This window comes from Neovison vison, chromosome 2 (assembly GCF_020171115.1).
Source record: "Neovison vison isolate M4711 chromosome 2, ASM_NN_V1, whole genome shotgun sequence".
In the NCBI taxonomy this organism is placed as follows: Eukaryota; Metazoa; Chordata; class Mammalia; order Carnivora; family Mustelidae; genus Neogale; species Neogale vison.
This window is the reverse complement of record NC_058092.1, coordinates 18,989,279-19,011,563: the sequence shown is the minus strand read 5'-3', so window position 1 is coordinate 19,011,563 and position 22,285 is coordinate 18,989,279. Positions and strand designations below refer to the sequence as shown.

Here is a 22,285-nt window from a genome sequence, read left to right as displayed (position 1 = left end):
GCTCTCGGCCCCCAAATCATACATCTCCTGGTAGTCTGCTCCCTCTGAAGCTCTGCAAATTTCCAGCTCCTAGTGGTCATCTGGCCATGACCATAGGCCTGCATCTCAACAATCTGGCCTCGGTCAGTTTAGCTAATCTCAGACTGGGTGATGCAAAGAGCACTGGGCTGGGACTCAGGCCACCAGAGTCGAAGTCCCCAGTCCTGTAATTAACGTGCTGTGTCACCTTGGGCAAGTCCCTTCCGCTCTCTGACCTTGGTTCTCCCTGACTCAGAGGAAGGAGTGGGAGTTGCCTTGAAACCCTTTCACCCTCTCTGGAGGCACTCACTCCCAAGGCTTTGTGCCCTGCTGGTTTTCCTTGCTGCCAAGGGAAGATGAAGTTATCAGGGCTCACTATGACTTCTTGGGAGGATTAATGCTCTTTAAGTGCTTCAGGGCTGGAAGCTGGCACCAGTGCAAGGTGTCACTTACTACCCGCCCGGAAACTCTTATCCTGGCAGGAGGCTGATTTTTTCCATGGCCTTGAACTTTAACCTTTCCCTGCCTAAAAATTCCTCTGCAAGCTGCTTAAATGAAGGAGTGAACAGGACACTGCCTACCGGTGGGCTGCCCACCCACGATCCCTGCCATGGGCACTCCAGGGCTTGGGCAACAGGACAGGAGGGATCTGGTCTTGCAGAGCCCTGGAACCCTCACGTGGGTCCTTGGATCCGGGGGTCTTGGACACGCTCCAGTCAACGTGAGAGAGGCACACACTGTCCTAAGAGCCTGAGGTCACCCTCATAGCAGCTGACTTGAAGAATGCCAGACATGAATATGAGCACTTCTCATGTCTTAGCTCATGTAGTTCTCAAAACAATCCTGTGAGTAGGAAGCATTGTGGTCCCAACTTTACAGCTGGGACCGTGAGGCCCAGAAAGGTTAAGAAACTTGCGCAAGGTCACACAACTGAGAAGTGGCACAGCAGCATGCAAACGCAAGCCATCGGCCCGAGTCCAAGCTCCTCAGCTGGCTTACTGAGTGTCCTCCCCAGTCCTAGCAGCAGGCCCTTCTGCAGGTGAGGAAGCTGGGCCTCTGTGTACTGAGCCATCATGCTTTGTGGCACTTGGGCGGCCGCGTCACCGCTGGCTCTGCTCCCTCCCCTCCCCGAAGGCATTCTGCGACTGGCAGATTTGACCCTGTGACTTACTAGTGGTCAGAGAGCTGCCATCGAGTGCCCACTCTGGACCTGGCTGCAGGCGAGGCCTCAGTCCGTCTCTAGTCTGTCACCACCGCCCAGGAGGTGGGAGTCTCTGCCCCACTCCGCAGTGGGACGCCACAGAGCAACTAAGGGGCAACACAGAGGTTCTCCTCAGGCCTGCTTAGATCCAAAGTCCAAACTCTCTCCACCACCTGGCTGGACACTAACAGGGACAACTGGAGCGACCTCTCAGAGGAAGGGGAACAAGGCAGATAGCCACCATGGCCTGGGCCACAAGGCAATGAGCAGGCTAAGGCCTTGCTCGCAGCACGAGGGGCTTGGGAACATTTTCTGATGGACCTGCTGAGCTCGTGGTTAGGAAAATGGAAGCCTCTTTGACTCTGAATTGTGAAGGATACAAAAACTGGCTCAAGAGACACATCACTCGGCAGTCTCATTCTTGGAGTGAGAACGGATTCAGCGAGGGGTGCATGGGCAGCTGGGAGCGGAATTCAATTTGGTGAAATGCTACACAGGAGACCAAGCTCGGCATCTGATGTTCTCACTGCAAAGCCAGACACCAGCGTGAACTCATGACTCTTCCCCGTATGCACCCCTCTCAGCCCTGGTGAGCCCATGTCCGAACAGCTCAGCCAGGTCAGGCGGGGGTGCGCTGCTGCCACCTGGCCTTCCTGGCAGGGCTCAGTCTGTAGTGAAGTCACTGAAGATGGCAGCGGCCAGAGCCCAGCAATGATGCCACCTAGCAGCCTACGTGACTCTGGAAAAAGAAGGGGGAGGGTGACAAGCGGCTTAACCCAGGTTAGCTCACCTCCTTCTATCTTTGGGAATAGTCTGGCTTCAAAGCCCCTTATGGCTCCACCCCAAACTAGAAGCTCCTCCTCTGGGTGCATTCTCATAAGCCTCTGGCTCATAAGACACATTTGTGGGTAACCACAGTCACAGCTACTACCTATTAAGTAGGTTCTGTGTGTCAGGCAGGCCCTGGGCTACAAGTCTGATGTTTTCATTAGTACCACTGTGCAGAAAAACTCGGGCTCACGGAGAAATGCCCTGCCTAAGGTCCCACAGCTTATGGACCAGAAAGTGGTCCATAAGCATTTGTTGAGTGAAAGACTAAACCTTTCCCAGGTGCCAGCCGCCCACTGCGCCCTCTTTGCTGGCTGCACAGGAAAGACGCTGCCAGGACTCCTAGAGGCATGGGAGGATTGGCACCCAGGGGAGCGGCTGCTGTGGGAGATGGACACCGAGGAGACCTCAGGACTTCCCACGGGCTCACCTGGGCAACTGCTGACTGCATGTATTATACTGTCGATCGTAAACCACTGACACATACTGGGCCCTTTGCATGTTCATACGTGCTCTCACAGTAGTCCAGTATGAAGGACAAATGAGCAGGGGCCCAGAGAGGTTAAGCAACTCAGGCTTGGCTACACAGATAGCTCAGGACAGAGTGAGGACTTGTACCCAGGTACCTCGGACTCAAAGTCCAAGTTTCTTTCCACTGTTCTAGCTGCCCACACTTTCTCCATCAGGTCCGGTGACTGAAAAGGGACTGAAGAATCGAGATGCAAAGGACAGCCCCGAGGAATTTCACACAATGGGACTTGGCTTAGTCCTACCCATAGTGCTCCCCATGGTGTTCCCTCTGCCCCATGGATGGTCCAAGCAATAGCTATGCCCGGGCTGTGCAGTTTCAGGAATCAGCCTCCCCTGACTTCCACCAATCCCCTGGATATCTGCAAACTGTCAGCGAGAAGGGTAGGGGAATCTTCCGTGGTTCCATCCCAGATTCACACTGGTAGCCAAAGCTCCAATGACTGTGGTGAGACCCACGCTGGCCCCTTTCCCCAGGGCTAATGTGGGACATCGGGAAGGTCTATGTTCCAAACAGAGAAGATAGCCAGACTCTACACATCTCATACTTGAGGTTAAAGAAATATCTGCCTTTCTCTCTTCTGACTCAGGAGTCCTCCCTAGGAATCTATCCAAAGACAACATTTTATGCACAAAGATGACAACTGCTGAATTATTTTTAATAGCAAAAAATTAGAAACGACTTCTGTCCAACATTAGCAGGATGGTTAAATGAATTATGGCATATCCCTGCAATAATTGCCATCCTTTATGACAAATTTGAATAAGTTGGAGAAACACTTATGATGTAACATTAAGCCAGAGAGAGAGAGAACATAAAATTGTATATCGAGGAGAAAAAAGGCACAGAGAAGATGGGAAGGAAATGAACAAGAGGTCAACAGAGGTTGCATGTATGTGGCAGAATGAGCTATTTTTTGTCTGTTTTTCACTCTTTGATACCTTTTCTTTTTCCCTATGTTCCTATGATAAACTGAAAAATGAAAGAAGTTACTGAAAATCTCTCTTTCTCACACGACACACAGACACACACCCAAGGCGAGTGAGTTATTAGACCATCCAGAAAGGATGTGATGCTGACTGGTTAGAGGGAGGAAGGCAGGTCACGTGTCCCTCTTCCCGGAACACAGGCACTTCTCACAAGACCATACACGTAGGGGCCATCCCTTTAAATCTCCCTTGAAGATTTTCCTGGGACTTTTCATCTGACTTGGCTCTTTGGTTCTGGACCTCAGGGACCTGTGTCTCTAAGGAGTGAGGAACACAGAGGGTGAATTTCCATCTCTAGCCCCGGACAGCTCCCATCTCTCAGGGAAGAAGCAGGCCAGGCTGCCTCCGGCATCTTTTCTGGAGAAAGGCCTGCAGAGTGGAGAGCTGGCGACTTGGAAGGGTGTTAAGTTTGGAATGTGAGGCCATGCCCACAATAAGGCACTCTACAGACTGTCCAGCTGAGAGAGGCTCTCGAGTTAGGAGAACCCGTGGCTGGAGATGGAAGAGATACAAGCAAGTGAGGCGGCAGGTCACACAAGTGCTGCCAACACAAGGCAGTGCCTGTGACACTCCCTGATGAGCGACAGTCCTGACCATCCACCGGCGGGGTGTGCAAGACCCACCCGCAGGACCCTAAAGGCGGCACACGTGCCTACCTCATCAAAAACCGGTTCCGTTTCTCATGAGCCCCCCCGAGATCGTCTTACAGCTATACCTGGGCGACTGGAGTCAAACCCAGTCCTCTGTGTCCTTCAGAACCCCAGACCTGCTCCTGGGAAACAGGTCTCCATTCCTCACCATCCCCAGTCACACGTCCAAGTGTGTTTGCTCCAAAACACAGATGCTAAGTGTGTACAAAGAGTATAAAGTGAGAGGGAATTGTGTTGGCTTCCCCCAAATCTAAAAGGCTCAGAAACCTCAAGAGCCCAGAAGGAACTCAGACTTGGAAGCCCCGAGTCTGGGGAAATAGGAACACAGCTCAGCAGGGGGTTGGGGAGGAAGAGCCAAAATTGAATTCCACTCAACCAGCAGAGGGGCTGTGGGCCTCGCCCACACCAACTCACCAAACATGTTGCCCTCATAGCCGTCTTTTGTGAGTGGTCGGAGCTCGTTTTTCCCCATGGCGTAAAGTCTGTAGCTGCGCCAGGCAAACTGCATCATCTGTAAGAGAAAGCAGGAAACAGAACCTGAGTGTGGTAATTCCCAACTGCGGGCACTGGCCACTGGCTTTGCCCTCTGCAACAGGATTCGAAGCTATATAAAAAAAAAATAATAATCTTCCAACCTGAAGAAGACCACTTTCTCTGTCACATAATTCTGTTCACAGTGACAGCTGCCTGAACGGTCATTCTCTTCAGACGACCCCAGAGTCCAGAGTCTACCCACGGATTCCTCAGAGGAGACACAAAAAGCAATAAATATATTCTTGCTATCCTTCAGGGCCAAAGGGAAAAGGCTTCTCTTCCATGAAGCCTTCCTGCTTTGCTCTGGCCTAAAGCTATCCTCTGAAAGGAAGGAAACAACTCACAGGGTGATGCCTGGTACAAAACAACCCCTGAACTAGGGGTGGTTGACTCCATTCTGCAGATAAGGAGACAAGGCAAAGAAAGACACGAGGTAATTTGTCCAAGGTTAGCCAGAGAGTCAGTGAGAGTGCTACGAACTGAACCCATGCCCTGTGGCTCTGAAGCCTTAGGTCTGCCACCCCCGCTAAAGCCTTTGCTCTGTCCCTTAACGTTGCCACAAGTCTCTCCGCACCTTTCTGACACTTGGCTTGACCCACCCTGGCCATCCCAGGTTCCCCAGCACCCCAGCCAATCACTTATCAGGCTTTGTTTCCCTGGCTATGAACCAAAAGCTCTTCAAAGCCAGAAACTATGCCTGCCTCAGTTTCCCTCACAGCACCCAGCACAAGTCTTGGCACAGGTAGGCAGCAATGAATATTTATCAACTCTGTCCCGCAGTCCGTGCATGAGTTCTTAGTACTTTAAGGAAACTATGTCAGTTTCTAGGGAACATCACGCCAGCACCTTGGTTCCCCAGATGCACTTAGCCTGGAGGCTAGAGGAATGGACATTCAGTCCTGCTCCCCTGGCCCCCTGGCTCACCCCTCTAGAGTGCTGCCTTTTCGCCTCTGCATGGCAGGCCGCTTGGGCAACAGTGGGGCCAGCAGCAGAGGCACAGCTGGGGGCCTGGTGCCTGGGGAGGTAGCTGGTTTACTGCAAAGAACACAGGGTTCAAGGCCAGGGCCGTCTGTGTGCGCCCCTCACCTCTTCTTTGACCTTGGCAAGTGACTGAAGGTCTCTGAGCCTCAGTGGACTTCTCTTGGAAATGGGGATACCAAGGGCTGTTTTGCTGAAAGGTTTAACCCCTAATCCTGAAAGGTTTATGTGAAAGAAAGTAGCTGGAAATGTTGTTTCTGACCTGCCACAGCATGTGATTGACAAGCACAAGTCCTCTGCCCTCTTCAGCCTCTAAAAACCCAATCCGGTCCTCCAAACCACAACCACCATCCCTCCTTCCACCCGTCCTTAGTTCTCAAACTTTGCTGGCATCAGCATCACCCGGAGAGCTTACCGAATCAGCCCATCGGCCCCATCCTTGAGTTTCGGATCCAGCAGGTCTGTGGTGGGCCCAAGAACTTGCCTTCCTAACGAGTTCCCCCACGATCCTGCTGGTCCACAGGCCACGCCTGAGAACCACCCATCTGGTCCACGTGTTTGTCTCTACTTCTCACCTCCCCTCCAGACACTGTATGGCACCCTTCTACTTCTCTCCTCCGCGCTCCTGGCCCACTTTCCTGTCGCAGCCCCGTCCTTCTGGACATCTCCACCCTCACCGTCCATGCTCTGCCGTTCCAGGTGCCAAGGCTTAGAAGCAGTCACTCCCAGGCACATCTGGACCATGAACTCTGCTGCGCCTGCCGCTGTGACCCAAATACACGGCCGAGGAGGGCAGATGTGATGAGTCTCTGGCCCACGCCCCCTGTGAAATGACAGAGGGTTCCGGCAGTACCTCTACATTTCCCAGATGTTCAAACTGAGGCTCAGAGATGGAAGTGGTCAGGATGACACAGCCAGCAGGGCTGGGAACCAGGCTCTTTCAACTCCCAGGCTGGCCAAACCTACCCCCGTGCTCGGCCTGGTATGTGACTTCCCATGTGACACACATGCAAATGTCATGGTAACGCATGCCAAGCACTTGGCACGGGCTTTGAGTCCTAGTTCCATTCCTCTGTTATTTTCTACTTACCCTGAATTGGCAATAACAGAAACTAATTGCCGGGTATGAGTGCTTAAGGGAGACTGGCCTCCTCCCTCAGTATCTCTCATCTGGAGGCTCCCTCAGTTAAGTCAACGAGAGTTGAGTTTGGGGAGGGGGTGCGGGGAAAGCGGCAGGAGGCTGGTAAAACATACATGACAGCAGGAAAGAAGCAGCAGAGGTCTGGAAGGGGAGGACCTCCAAACCCCTCCTGCTTGCAAGAAAGAGAGAGAAGTGGGTGTACCCGAGTGATTAGGAGAATCACGGGTCTGTACATGTTCCCATGGGAGCTGCCACTGTGCGGATGTGGAGCCGTTTGGAACGGGGCCCATTACCTCAGTCATCCACACCCGTGGAGGGGAATGAAGGCACAATAATCCCTATGCCACTTGGGACTGGATTCAGAAGGCAACCAGAGTGGCTCTCAACTCTCTCTCACACTCACACACACATAAGCATGCGTGTGCGTGCGGACACACTCAGGTCTCCCATCTCGGGTCACAAGTGGCTCAACCTGGGCACTGGATGAGCAAGGGACAGGAAAAGACCCCCACCAGGCAGTCTGTACTTCTCTTCCTGAAGCATCCTAAGCCAGCCCCGAGCTGGTGTCCTGTCCTGTGCTCAGCGACAGTCTGGGCTACAGCCCCAGCAGGAATGTGGCTATGGGCCTACGTTCTCCTCCCCTGACAACTGCTTCCGTTCCTTCAGATCCCAGCTGAAACAGCACTTTTGCAGGAGGCCACTTCCCCAGCCATGCCTAAGTCAGGCCCCCACTCCTTCCCCACACTCCTGACTTCACAGCCCACAGCAGCCTGCAGTCAAGCTTTTATGTGGGCCCCCCTCCCCCACCAAACCCCTGGTCATTGCTGCATGTCTCACAACGCATCCAGGGCCTGGCACATACTAGGTGTCCCCGAATATCTGCTGAATGGCTGTGAGAACAAGAAAATGGCTGTAGAGTTTAACACGTGGTCGGCAGACTGATGGACCTCATGTGTCCTGGGTAAGATAGGTAATGGGTCAGAGGAGAAGGGCTTCTGGGCAACAGAGACACTGAGAAGAGGCCAAGTGTGTTTCTCAAGTGGGTACCCAAGTGTCCTAATGGACAAACAGGACTGTGAGGGGCACAGGAAGAGGACAAACCACGGAAAGGCTATCTCACTCTGGAGCTGGTGATAACATGCCCTGGGTGACCCCTGAATTGGACTTTAGGGGTGGACAGATCCTTGCTTCATGCTACGGAATTCTAAGACCTAAAGGTCATCCAGACTACCTCCTGACCCATGCAAGTTCCTTAATTAAAGATTAAGTAATGCCTCTTTGAATACCCCCAGTGATGGGATGCTCACCACTTTACCGGGCAGCCCATTTGACTACAGCTTCACAAAATGCTTCCTTAATTAGTCCAAATCTGTTTTCCCCTATGGGCTGTAGGAAAGACAGTTTATACTGCCTTTATACCAGAGACCTTCAGAAAGGGGGAGCCAACTCTCTAGTCACCTTGGGCTGTCTGTTGGCCCACCGAGCAGCCCAGCTCCTTCAACAACTCTCCTCCTGGCCAATCTCTGAATTCCCTGAAACTGCAGACCCATACATCACCGCGTTTTTCCAGGGTGCCCTAAGACTTTGTTGCCCATTTGTTAAGGCTGGCTATACTTTTGTTAATGAGAAGAAACCGAAGTGCAAACTCTCCCTGGTTGCTTCTGGACCAGATCCTGTGGGCGTGAACTTGCCATTTGCCCCTAATAATTTTATGTTGTAGGACTCTGCCTACCCTTCTGTGCCATCAGGATCTTCTGGAACCAAATCTTACAATTCAATGTGCATGTATCTGCCTGCTTTGGGTAATCTGCAAACTTGATAGGACTGCCACCTGTGTCTCCCCTCCGAGTTTTGGACAGGAACACTAAACAGGGGGCCTGAGAACAGGATTGGGGAAATCGCCGCAGAGGCCTTCCTCCTGGATGTTGCATTTTTGAGTGTTACCTGTCAGCAAGTGAGGAACCCACCAATCAATACAACCCCTGTGTCTCCATTTTGGTACATGAAGACATTGTGAAGGACAGGGCTGAAACACAAAAACACTCCCCTAGCATAGCTAGTACAGAAAAAATAAATTGCTGTGTTTTGTTGTTTTTGGGGTTTTTTTTTTTTGCCTTTTTTCTTTTTTTAAGGAAAATCCAGGGTTAGATGGGCATGGTTTGTTCTTAGAGAACCCATTTTGGCTCCTACGAATCACCATTTTTTGGTTCTAAATGCTTGCAAATCATTAACTTAAAAACCTATTAGTGCCTCCTAGGAGGCTATAAAATAAAAGAAGATGAACAAAAACTAGTGTTGGCCACAATGGGGAGAAATTGGAGCCCTCACACATTGTGGGTGGGAATGAAAGTGGTGCAGTCCCTCTGGAGAACAGTTTGGCAAAAAAAGTTAAATAGAAAGTTCCCATGGGGCCCAGCAACTCCACTCCTATGGAGCTGTGCAGAAAAGAACTCACAGCTGGCCAGAGGTTCCCATCCCTAGAAAGGCCTGCCTGCAAGGCTGGTCCTCGGCTGGCATCTGGGAATGAGGATTCCACGAGCAATCCACCATTCTCGAACTGGTGAAGGTGGTTTCCGATCCTTAGACTGTACGGTCTGGGAGGCTGGATACCTACCTGCTCTCCTTCTGGGAGTCTAGGATTTGGGTATATGCTAAAATGGGGCCTGTGTGACCAGCCCCCAATAAAATCCTCTGGCTCTGAGTCTCTAATGAGCTTCCCTGATATTAAATAACATCTCACACATGTTGTCATGATTCAGTGCTGGAAGAATTTGGCGTGCCCTGTATGATCCTGCTGGGAAAGGACTCTTAGAAGCTGTGCCTGGCTTCCTCTGGGATTCCCTGCATGCCCTTTTTCCCTCTGCTGATTTTTCTCTGTGTCCTTTCACTACAGTACAGATCACAGCTGGGAGCAGGACCAAGTGCTGAGTCTTATGAGCCCCCCCTGGTGAATCACTGAACCTAGGGGTCCCCTTACACATCTCCTAGAAAATAAAAAACATAAGTCCACACAAAAAATTTATATATGTGTATGCATAGCAACACTGCCTGTAACAGTAAAAAAGTGAAAAACCCAAATGTCCGCTGACTGATAAATGAACCAACATGTAAGAAAAAACCATATATATGCAATGGAATAGTACTCAGTCATAAAAAAAAAAGGAAATGAAGTACTGCCACATGCTACAGCAGAGAGGAACCTCAAAAACCAGACACAAAAGGCCACAGAGTGTAGTATCCCATTTCTATGAAATGTCCAGAACAGGCAAATTCATGCAGATGAAAAGTAGGTTAGTAGTCACCAGGGACTGGGTAAAGAAGATATAGGGAATGACTGCTAGTGGAAATGAGGTCTTTTTGGGGTGTTGAAAATGTTCTATAATTGATGAGGAAGAGTTTACAATTCTGAATATACAAAATCACTGAATTTTATACTTTCAAAAAAGGTGAATTTTATGGTACATGAACTATAGCTCAATAAAGTTATTTATATATATTTTTAAAGATTTTATTTATTTATTTGACAGAGCAAGGGAGAGACCATGAGGGGGGAGTGGAAGAGAGCCCAATGTGGGGCTCGATTCCAGGACCCCAGGATCATGACCTGAGCCAAAGGTAGATGCTTAACTGATTGAGCCACCCAGGTGCCCTACAGTTATTTGCATTTTTAAAAATTATTAGTAAGGGGACGCCTGGGTGGCTCAGTTGGTTGGACGACTGCCTTCGGCTCAGGGCGTGATCCTGGAGTCCCAGGATCGAGTCCCACATCAGGCTCCCAGCTCCATGGGGAGTCTGCTTCACTCTCTGACCTTCTCCTCGCTCATGCTCTCTCTCACTGTCTCTCTCTCTCAAATAAATAAATAAAAAATCTTTTAAAAAAAATTATTAGTAGGGACAAATCAATGTCATATGCCACTTAATAGGCAGTCCTTTATTTCACTAGTATTCTGCCCCAAAATTCAAACCTAAGCTGAATCATAAGGAAGGATCACACAAACGGAAATCAGGAGACCATGTACAACATAAATGACCTTCACTCTTCAAAAACATCAAGGTCATGGAAGAAAAGGAAAGACTAAGGGACTGTTCTAGATCAAAGGAGACTAGGGAGACATGAACTAAATGTCACACGTGAACTTGAATGTGATCCTGGAGCAGAAATAACAACAATTATTATTATTTCTATGAAGACAATTGTCAAGACAACTGACAAAATTTGAATGCGGTGTAGGAGTCAGTAGTATTGGTGATACCACTGTTAATTTTTTCTTTGAAGGGTTTTACTGTGGTTATGTAGAAAAGCGGCACGAAGTTTTTGGTAATACACAATGAAATATTTAAGGGGAATTATGGTTGCAACTTACTCTCAAATGGTTCAGAAAACTGTGTTGGGGAGAGAGAAAAAAAAACAAAAGGTAAAATGTTAATATTTGAGGAATCTGGGTAAAGGGTAAAAGTGAAACCTTTGTTAGATATTTGCAACTTTTCTACAAATCTGAAATTATTTTTTTTTTAAAAAAAACATTCAGGGGGCACCCAGTGGGTTCAGTTGGGAGAACATGCAATGTTTGTTCTCAGAGTTGTGAATTCAAGCCCCACAGTGGGTGTAGAACTTACTTAAAAATATATATATAAATAAAGACTCCATTATCTATCTATCTATCTTTTAATCTATCTAACATATAGACGTTCACAGAAAAGCAGAAAGGAAACCACCACCCATTATTCAAATACTATAACCACCATTCCCATTTTGGTGTTTTCCTTTCTATTCTTTTCCCATTCATCTTTGCTTCTTCCAGGGATGACGACATAAACATTTTCCATTTTATTACAAAGGCTTTGCAAACATCATTTTCAAGAGCCATATAACAGCCCAGCAAGTAGGTTCAGCATCATTTACTTAACCTTCCTCCCATATAATCCAACATTTCAGTGATTTCTACTTTGCAGTTATTGTAAATAATGCCATAACGAACATCTCCGTGCACGCTCCTTATTCTGCACTTCAAGTAAGTTATTTAGGCCAGAGCTTCTTAGAAATTGCTGGGGGGAAAAATTTAAAAATCTTAATATGTATGTTCCCTTTTAAAGAGTAAATCCAGACACCTTGTTTTGCCCATCAAGATGCAACACTTGGTGAATGGAAAAATATAAAACAAGCTTCTGACAATACAGTAATGCAGTTCGCTTGGAGAGATCAAACTAAATAATAGTCATTTATATTTGTGTAGCTCTTTGCACACTTTATCTCACTTGATTTGGGGAGTTCAGTGGTCTTGACAGGATAGATATTATTCTCATTTAGAAACAATCATGCAAGAGCTCAATAAAGTATGAGATGTAAAGTAATAAACAGATAAAAAATGTTTCCAAGTGCACAGTGATTACAGAAATGCTACTTGTATAATAAGTGAAAGAGCAGGGCACCAAATGATACAGCATGAAACTTCTTGGACTATGTATGAGTATTTTAGAGAAGAAGTAGGAAAAAAAAAAAAGACAGGAAGGAAATACACCAAACACTGACAGTGATTATCTCTCATAGTGAGAAGTTCAATGGTTGTAATTTTTTCCTTCTAATTGACTTATATCTTCTGGATTTTCTGCAATGAGTATCTAGAAATATTTATAATGTGAAAATTAAAGGTTGTTAGAATGAAAAACATATAAGGAAGCAATGAAACAGTGCTGCTCCTAAGTCAGAAGGAAGTGCTTGGGTGGTTGGCCATGGAGTGGATAGGACGGAGCCAGGTTTGACAAAAGAGAAGAAGGTCTTCTATAGCTGGGAGTCAGAGTCAAGGCCAACCAGCGAGAGAAAGAACATAAACAGAAGCACAGAGCCAGAATCTCAGAGTCAAACAGAATCTGAGCGCCAGAGACAGTCTTTATTCCCAAAGCCACCTTTTACGAGAACTGCATGAGGCTCAGACTGGGGAAGTGATCTGCCACGACCAGGACGCAGAAGTCAACAGCACAGGGGATGGTCCTGTCTCCAAGAACGTGGGCCAGGACGGTGATGCGGCTGACTGGAGCAGGGGCAGCGTGAGCCACGTGGCAAAGGGGAATCTGGGATGGACTCAAGAACATGACTACAAGAATCAGGAGACGTGAGAACTAAATACCAAGAGAAACTATACCTCTGCACCCACTGGGTTCCAGAAATACACAACAGGCAGTCATCGGCTGCGTGTGCATACGTGCGTGGCCATGCTGGAGACAGAAGGCGGCTCTAGATGGTCTCTAGAAGCCCCTCCCTTCCAGCCGTCTGTGATTTATAGATTCAAAGAACACCTAACAATAGACCACAGAGCCTTCCTTTTGCCAAGTCCTGTAAAGGCAGGAAACAAAGCTGCAATGATAGACACAGGCAGAGCAATGGGAGCTGAATCCTAAAACATCCCATTAGTTCCTTCTCAGACGAAAGATGTTCTTGTCCACCTGAACAAATTACAAGGACATGAAATCTTAAGATGAAAAATATTTACTAGTCTGAGGTACACATCATTATTTTGTTTAAGATGTTCTTTCCACCTGTCTCAGAGCTCTAGAATTCTCTCCCGAGAAAAGTGACTGGAATCCCCTGCATTAATCACCTGGGCACAGATGCCCATCCTGGCTCACGAGCCCCAGAACAGCAGAGCCATGAGAGAAAGGATACCGACGAGGAGGGGAGGAAATGGGACTCGCCGGCAGTTTGCCTCTAGACCGGAAAACCAAGACTTTGTGTTGGAAAGTTCTATGGGGGCAACTAGACAGGAAGGAGTAATCACTGAAACAGGGCGACATTCCCCATTTTAAAGAAAACCCACACACTGCCAGGCCTAGCAGTGACCCAGAACCACCGCCACAACGTCTCAAAGCTGCCAAGACGGGAAATGGATTTTCCCAGTCATTAGAGACAAGTGCTCACACCATGCCTTGCAGCCTTATTGGCGTCTCCCAGCAGTGACACCTGGCCCCATCTGCAGGGGCTGAGTGGGAAAGGATTTGGTCTCTAATGATCCTGGGATCTAATGACCATACAGATAAAGAGATGAGGATGTTGGGTTGATTTTTTTTTTCCTTCCTTTTCAGCACAGTGCAGGGAGACAGCTGACAGCTTGGTCCCTAAAAACCATCCATATTAGATTCCTCAATCTACCTCCATCACAGCACGACCTGATTGGTGCCGGCTAATGAGACATCGGTGAATACACACCCAGCCCCTGGTCTAATTCAGCAGCTGGACATAGGTGGGATTCGGCTGTGCTGAGAGGTGGAGGACGGGGGTGGGGAGCGAGTAGAAGGGGGAGGTGCTGCCTCCCTCCTTTCACTTTTGGGTTTGCTTGAGATGTTGAAAGGCAAATGTAGGAAATGAAAATGTGGTATCACTCCCTACCTCGCTGGGGTCCAGACAGCTCTCCTGCATCCTGCCCACAGGGATGCAGATTTGAGCAGTCTCAGAAATTTCACCTTATCTATAGCTGTTCTAAGGCACCATGGCACCATGGTTGAGAGTCTGGGCCCTGGAGCTAGCCCCTGCTGCTCAAAGTGCGGTCCAGGTACTAGAAGCTGGCATACACTGTGAGCACGTCAGGACTCAAGCATCCTGGGCCCCAGCTCGAACCTGCTGAATTAGAACCACCATTTTAGGAAGCCCCCCAAGTGATCCAATTGCATGTTAAAGTTAAGAAGTTGCTGTAAGACTCTGTCACCTACTGGCTGTGGGGCCTTGAGTGAGCGACCTAACCTCTCTGAGCCTTGGTTTCCTCATCTGTGAAATAAAGACAGGAATATTTAATCCTCATAATAATCCTGAGAGTAAATAAGATAACCTATGAAAAGCATTTAGCACAGCAGCTGGTACAGAATATGTGCTCAATAGAAAAGAAAAACAACCATAAGATATTCACTACCCTATTAATTTACCAGCTAAGTATCCCTCCCCTCTTTTCTCCCTACACCACCTGTCTTATCTAAAGCACTCCCTTCTCTCCACGGGACTCCTGCAGCAGCCTCCTAACCGGCCAACAGCTGGAGTCTTCTCCAGCCTCCTACTGCACACTGCAGGCAGGGTGATTATTTGAAATGCAAATGTACTCGCATCTCTACCTGACCCCCAACCCATACTTAAACACATCTATCAGGTATAAAGATCAAGCTCAATAGGGCTCCTCTGGCCCTGCAGGTCCCACCCACTCAGGCCTCCAGCCTCAGCTTATCCTCCCTATCTCGGCCTTAACAATGCCGGCTTTCCTCCTCAGAACCTCAAAGAACCACACCTCTTCCTGCCACAGGGCCTTTGCACAGGACAGCACCTTTCCTCGGATCACTCCCGTCTCTTCTTTTTGCCTGGCAAATTCCACTTATCTGTCACATCTCTGTCCCAGAGAATCCTAGCTTCCTGGATCAAATCAAATTCCCCTGTTATAGAAGATCATCCAAGCCAGAATTTTACATTAATCATGTGATTGATTAATTTGTATCTATTTCTCCCCACCGGAAAGTCTCCATTGCTCACTATTACTCCCCATCCCCTAGCAGAGTGCCCAGCACACACAGGTCCTTCATGAATACATGCTGGGTAAAGGCCTAAGGATGGTGGCGACACAGGTGACCTCCCCTGGGCTGCTCATATCATGAGGACCTTGGAGAAAGGGCAATCCTGGGACAGAAACACTGAATGACCTGTGGCTTTGACTCAGCAAGGGTTTACCAAAGGCCCAACGAGGGAAGAGCTCCAACTGTGAGGCCACAGGGGATGGCAAGAATGAGCAAGTCACTTTCCCATGAGGCACCTTTATGATCTTGCTACAGAGTCTGCAGCCAGACAAAAGGAGCTGATGGAGAAGATCACAAGCCCATCTGAGTTCTGCCCCTGCACTGAGATTAGTTCCCAGCCTGCGAAGGGAAGGCTCCTTCCCACTCCTCTGTTCTGTCACAGCCTGGGTATGGAGGGAGGAACCGGGAGACGGGACATGGAGAACAGAGATGAAGGACAGCAGGGATGAGCTCAGCTCATCTGGGAAGGAACTTCCAGGGGAAATGGTTCGACAAGGCCCTCTGAACGATTTTAGTACAAAACCCACCTACGCACAGGGAGCTCTGCCATTCCCAAAGTGCTTTCCCTTCCTCTCTGGAGCCTTATGGTCACCTGTGAGCGAGACAGGGTGCAAGTCACCACCCCCATTTTACAGAAAAAGGAACTACATTTCTACATACATACATTTATGGAACATACATGATGTGCCACACATGATAAGGGCTTTTGGGTGTATTAGCACACACAGTTTTCACCACGGCTCTGAAAGGCCCTTACAGAGAGGAGGTGGCAAGGTACAGGAGCTAAGAGTCTGGCTTTGGGTCCCAGCTCCCCCTAGCTGTGTGTCCTTAGACAAGATACTTAACCTCTCTGTGCCTCAATGATCTCAACTGTTCAGAAATGATACTGTTATGCTTATCTAGAGCTTTCCATGAGTCACTAGGGATTTATATATATATAATAATTCATTTAATCCTCATTTTAACCTTATAACATTAGTATATCATTGCCCCATTCTCATATAAGGAAACGGAGGCACATGTCCAAGCGTTACAGCAAGTAGGCGGCAGAGCCAGGATTCAAACCCAGGCAGCCTGTGCTCTTGGCCACCGTCCTCCACCACTACCTCTCCTTGAGGGGAGCAGTTGCATAACTGCCTCAGATGGGTGCCACGCGGATGAATTACAACACAAGGCACTCAGCACAGTGCCCGGTGCATAGAAAACCCATTCACATTAGCACCTGTGACCGCCTGCCATGGGGTCCACAGGCATCTTTCCCAGCGGGAAAGAGGACCAGAATTGCCTTCTCCGCACCTCATATCCAGCAAGGCTGTCACTGACATCTCCGACACACGCCTGCGGTTCCCCTCCTTTCCCACCCCCTCCCAGGCCCTTGTCCCTGAACATCAGCCAGTCACCCTGCGTCCTCTCTCACCCCACTTCCCCCATCCTCTCTCCAACTGCTGGAGCTAATCATTACATGCCCTTCTTCTGTGTAAGTGCCTCGGAGAGCCTCCCAAGGCTCCAGGCTTGAAAGGCCTGCTCTGGCCTCTCCCAGATCCCAGATCTGTGTGTGTCCACCACAGGGGCCTCTGGACAACACCTCAAACGCATCCAGCCCCATCCTGCCTGGGGTAGGCAGATAACGGCCCCCAGAGGTGCCATGTCCTAAGCCCCAGAGCCTGTGACTACCTATGGTGAAACGGAATTAAGGTTTCAGATGAAACTAAGGTTGCTAATCAGCTGACCTTGTGATGGGGAGATCAGCCTGGATTATCCTGGTGGATAAGGGTCCTTAGAAGTAAAGGAGGAAGAAGGCAGAAGAGTCAGTGTCCGAGAGGTGAAATGCAAAAAAGCCTCCACGGGCCTTTGCTGGCTTGGAAGATGGTGGAAGTCACCACGAGCTAGGGAATGTAGGTGCCTCCTGGAAGCCAGAAAAGGCAGGGTTGGATTTTCCCCCACAGCCTCCAGAAATGAATATAGCCTAACTAACACCTTGGTTTTAGCCCAGTGAGACACATTTTCAACTTCCGACCTCTGGTACTGTAAGAGAATAAATCTGTGTTGTTTCAAGTCACTGAGTTTGTGTGATTTGGTATTGTATAGGAGACTAATCCACTACCTCAGGGCCTTTGCACTTCCCAATGAAGAACTGAGTGAACAAATCACTAAAACTCCAAATGTACTTCCTACTCCCTCATGGCCATTTTTCTGCATAAGGACTTCCAATATTCTGGAGCATTCTGGGTACTCCAAAATGAGTACCAGCATTCTGGAATTCACTATTCTCCTGCAGTCCCTTGCTATCCATCAATAGTAATATTTAACACTTCAGCAGGGTCATAATTTCTTTCAAATCTGCCTCCCCTGCTCTTGAGCTCTGGGATCTAATCATCAGAACATCCCCGACTCCTAGCCAGCCCAGGGGCTGGCCAAACAGAGGCAATCAACACAGCACATGAGTAATAATAAGGGCTGTATGTGTTACCTCTGCTGTCCAGTAACAGACATGTGCCGAGCATTTACTGTGTGCCGAGGGCCAGGTAGGCCCTCCACGAGCTTTTCATCCGACATCAGCCCTGCAAGGTGGGCTACTGTTACTATCCCTGTCCTACTGGACGATGCAGTCAAGTCCTGGAGGGTTAGCTACCTAGCCTGAGGATACAGAACAAACAGTGGCAGAGCCAGGCCATGGACACAGCAGAGCAACTTGGAAGGCCACTCTCTTAAGCACAACAGCACGCCACATCCCGCCCAACAACCCTCCCACATGAGATGAGCTGCTCCTTTTCCCAACACCTGGTGCTATGCAGAGGGGTAGAGCTGGTGTTTGAAGCTGGGGTCTGGCACATTCAAAAGGCTGTGTGTCCCTCCCAACCCCCAGGCTGCTCTGCTGTCTAACGAGTGAAGGAACAAAACGTTGACCTGGCACCTCCGGACGGCAGGCGGCTCGCAGAGAATCAGACCGAGGACCAGCCTGCTGCCTGGGCCCAACCCTGAGGTCTGTTTCTCTTTGAGAACAAGAAACGTCCACATTCCCAGTTCCTGAAGGCTCGGGCTGCTTGAAGAAATGGAAGAAATGACCTGCTTTAAAGCTGCTTCAGCATAGGCGAGAGCCTCTGGAAACGTGAAAGGGGCAGAACCCATTCTTTTACCTAAATGTTAAGGGTTTTGTAAAAAGAAAGCGGGGGAAGAAGCAGATTTAAATGACAGCAAGGAAAAGAGTGATGTGAGCGCTGCCCAGGTCGTGACCAGAGCATGGAGAGAAGTAATCCTGCTGCCACGTGTCCCAGGGAGGTGACTTGATCTGACATCTGGAAGTTTGGCCTTGATCATCCAATGCTGAAGGCTGCTAGTGGCACCCAGGGACAGCAAGGCGCCCAGGGGACCTATTTCAGGGCCTCTGGGGTTCACAGGAGGGCCCTCAGCCGCAGAGGACAACAAAAGCTCCAGGAGGACAGGAGTCTTGTTTCCTAGTTGGTGACGCCATTTTGTGAGGACGAGCTTTGGGTATACAACACTGAGGCCCCCTCCTTAACGCATCCATGTAGAACCACGTGCAGCCGCCTACATTCTCTGGTGGTTCTTCCTAGAGCCCAAGGAGGATCAGTACTATTCTCGGAGATCCCTGTCCTGGATCCAAGGAGGAGGCCTGAGACGCACTGGACACTCACAGACAGTGAACAGCCTTGTTTCTTGTTCAGTAAAATGGTTTCAGTCAAGGCTTGGAGAATGAGCTAGTATTTACTTCGTACCTCCATGTGCCAGTCCCTGCGCCAGACGTTATCATGTCCTTTACCTCATTTAATTCTCCATGGATACTCTGGGAAGCAGATATCATGCCCATTTTATGGACAAGAATACTGAGGTTCAGTATTTATTCCAAGGGTACACAGACAAACCCAGGTCTGACTCCAACCTCTGCCTCTTTCTGTTCTTTCCTCAACCTCCCCTCCCCGGACACCATTCAGAAAGTACGTATCGATTCCCCTAATATGTACCCTGTGTTCCTGCCACCACAGCCCCTACACCTGTGTCGGGAAACACATAATAAGGGGGAAACAAGCAAGCAGGGGAAACTTTAAATGCTGATAAGCACTGTGAAGAAAAAAACTGAGCCAGGTGAGGATGGGTGACTGAGTGGGTGGAGATGGTGGAGGAAAGCCCCTAAGACAGTAACTAAGCTGAGATCTTAACTACTATCTGAAAAACAAAGCTCCTTCTGTTTTCCATATATAGCCTGAGAAATGCACTTGACTTTTCTCTTTATCCCTCTTAGGTCTCCATCAGCAGATTCCAAAGTACATAGTTTCTTTTTTTGGCTAGAAGATCTGGCAAAACCCACTGATAAGGTTACCTGTTCACCCCAGGAGAGAGAATTCCAAAGCAGGAATCAGACCTGCTCAGCCTCATAAACACATATAAGATGACCGGAGTCTAGGAGCTCATTCATCCTACCACGCCAAGTAGTTGCCACCCCCTAAGCCCTCTTTGAGTTTGCATTAATCAGACAGCTCACCGTAGGTTTTCTTTTCATTTCTCCAGGTCTGTGACGACGGACAGCATGGGGTGGCACTTCTGGATGCATAATAAGGGGCTGATGGTGTTTTCTCACTCCCCCAAGACTGAAATTCATGGGACACAGGACATTTTTTTTTTTTTTTTGACAGCACTGATCTGAAACCCTGTGCTCTTGAAAGGATTATTGCGGTCCTATTATAAAAGATAACCTAATCACATGGGAGAGAGTGATTTGATTTCAAAACCCTGGAAGAGAATACCAAAGAATAATTAACTATGAAAACCAAAAGACACTAATCTTGACAAGCTAATGGGACGGACTGGAAGAGAGAGAAAACTCAGATCTTTAGAGTTCCACAGATTCTGGAATGGTCTGAATGACCAGAATCAAAGCTCACGGCAGGCCTTCAGCTGGCTACATGTGTAGCTTTTTCCTCCCTCAAATCCACGCGTCCCAAATAACTGGGTGCACCTGCCCCCCGGTTTGCTGGTCTGCTGCTCTGGCCTCTAACAGGACCAGGGTTTACTCCTGCCTGAGTTGCCTCGGGATCCCTGCTGGGGTCTAGTAAACCCCCTGCAGGAAGGAGGCAGCTCCTGCTGAGTGGGCAAAACAGACCCTTTCTCAGGAGGGAGACAAGCCCCTGACAGGTGATCTGATGAGACCTTCACAGAATTCCCCTTCCCTGCATTTGCTTTGGAGGTACAACTCTGGGTGATGGTGGCTCACTGGGGCTCTTTCATAAATCTCGAAGACAGGCCCTTTCAGGCATTCCCTACAAAAGAAAGGCCTCAGTGAGATTTCTGTCACTGACAGCCATTTATTCTGTATAAAGGAAAAACCATCATGTTTTCCCAATTCAGAGCACAGTGGCTGAAAACAACAACAAAAAAAAAAACAAAACAAAAAAAAAACACGTTGCATAAAATGGTATCAGTTCAGCGGCAGAGGCAGGGTTGAGGGGGTGGGAGTGGGGGTGCAGGGGTGGCGGGAGGGGTCTTCTCCAGCTGCTGTTAATAAAATCACAAGTCTTGGGTCCCTTCTCTAAGGAGGGTGGCTTCTATTCAACCTGCTGCCTCCAGAAGCTGCTCTCTTTGTATTTCTTTCTGGGCAAGAGGAAGAAATGCCTCTTATTTTCACTGTGGACTTGATGTTCTATTTATGTACCTGAGAAAGATGTGAGTAACCATTTGTGCTCAGATCTGACTCTGGGCCTGGCTGGTGCCTCTTAAAATGAATAAAAAGGACGAGCCTCCTTATTTGGAATCCAAGGGGCCCCTCACATAGGAAGTCACTAAGTGAGAAAGCTTCGATGGAAGAGGACAGACAGGGGGCAGGGACGGACATGATGTGAAAGAGAGAATGTCCATGCAAAAATGCTTTTTGAATGATTAGCTGTGGCTATTTAAGCCATTGAAAGTTTAAACCCTCTTGAGGTCAGGGAAAGAACCAGAAGAAAATCAGAGGCACATTTCCTCGCTTCTTATGATAAACCCAGCAAAATTTTAAAATGCAAAGCATCTCTAAACAGCTATTTGATTAGGTTTTTTTTCCCCCCCAACGAGGCCATGATAATTAGCAAATGCCTGGGAGATGAGATTTAAATATGCCAATCAGTCCATCTCAAGAGTTTAGCAGAAACAACGTGCAATGTAATTATCTTTAACCGATAACCACTTTTGTGGGGTTACAGCCTTAACTGGAGATCTGAAACCCACAACATGACCTCTCCCCAGACCTGGAGCAGCTGCTTTCCCACTTTAAAAAAAAGAAAAGAAAAGAAATAGCAATGCCAAGTGTTATCTGAAAACCCCACCAGTTTGACCTTTAAGGAGAAGGATTTTGAGTACCTCTGGTGATAACGCGGCCCCCATTTCTTCCACTAATGGGACATTTTCTGAAACCAGCAGGGTGATGGAGATAACCTGAATTCACAAAGGTGTGAACAGACTACCTACAGTATCTAAGGCCCTATTTTCTCCATCAGTGATCATTTCTTGGGTTGGAAATCATCAAAAACTTAAAGATTCACAACATCTTGAGTCTCATGCAGTCCATAGGGACATGCAAAATGGATCCCTCAGTAGAGATTGGTCTGTAATGGGACAGAACGTCATCCAAAAGAGAACAGTTAGCTATTTGGAATATTTTCCTGTCTTGCTCCTGGGGCATGCTGCATTGTGAAACTACTCTGGCTAAAATGGAGTCTTTTCAAAGACTTAGGCTGTCGTCAGACCAAGTTCATTTTTCACACCATAGACTGGGCTCCACTATCTCTCAAAATAGCTTTTTAAAATATGGTGATGGCAAAGTGGCTAAGAGAGAGGAAGGTTTCACTTCTTCAACCTGTAACTACAGAAACGTGTGTCTTG

At 48.4% G+C, this 22,285-nt stretch overlaps 1 protein-coding gene across 3 annotated transcripts in view; it reads right to left on the bottom strand.

The window, feature by feature from the left end:
• MAN1C1 (mannosidase alpha class 1C member 1) overlaps window positions 1-22,285 on the bottom strand; it is a 146,062-nt gene that overhangs the window by 87,496 nt on the left and 36,281 nt on the right. For all 3 annotated transcript variants that reach the window (XM_044237479.1, XM_044237478.1, XM_044237477.1), the window contains exon 2: window positions 4,630-4,726. In XM_044237479.1, coding sequence (XP_044093414.1) covers window positions 4,630-4,726 — 97 coding nt within the window. The remainder of the gene's footprint in view (window positions 1-4,629; window positions 4,727-22,285) is intronic.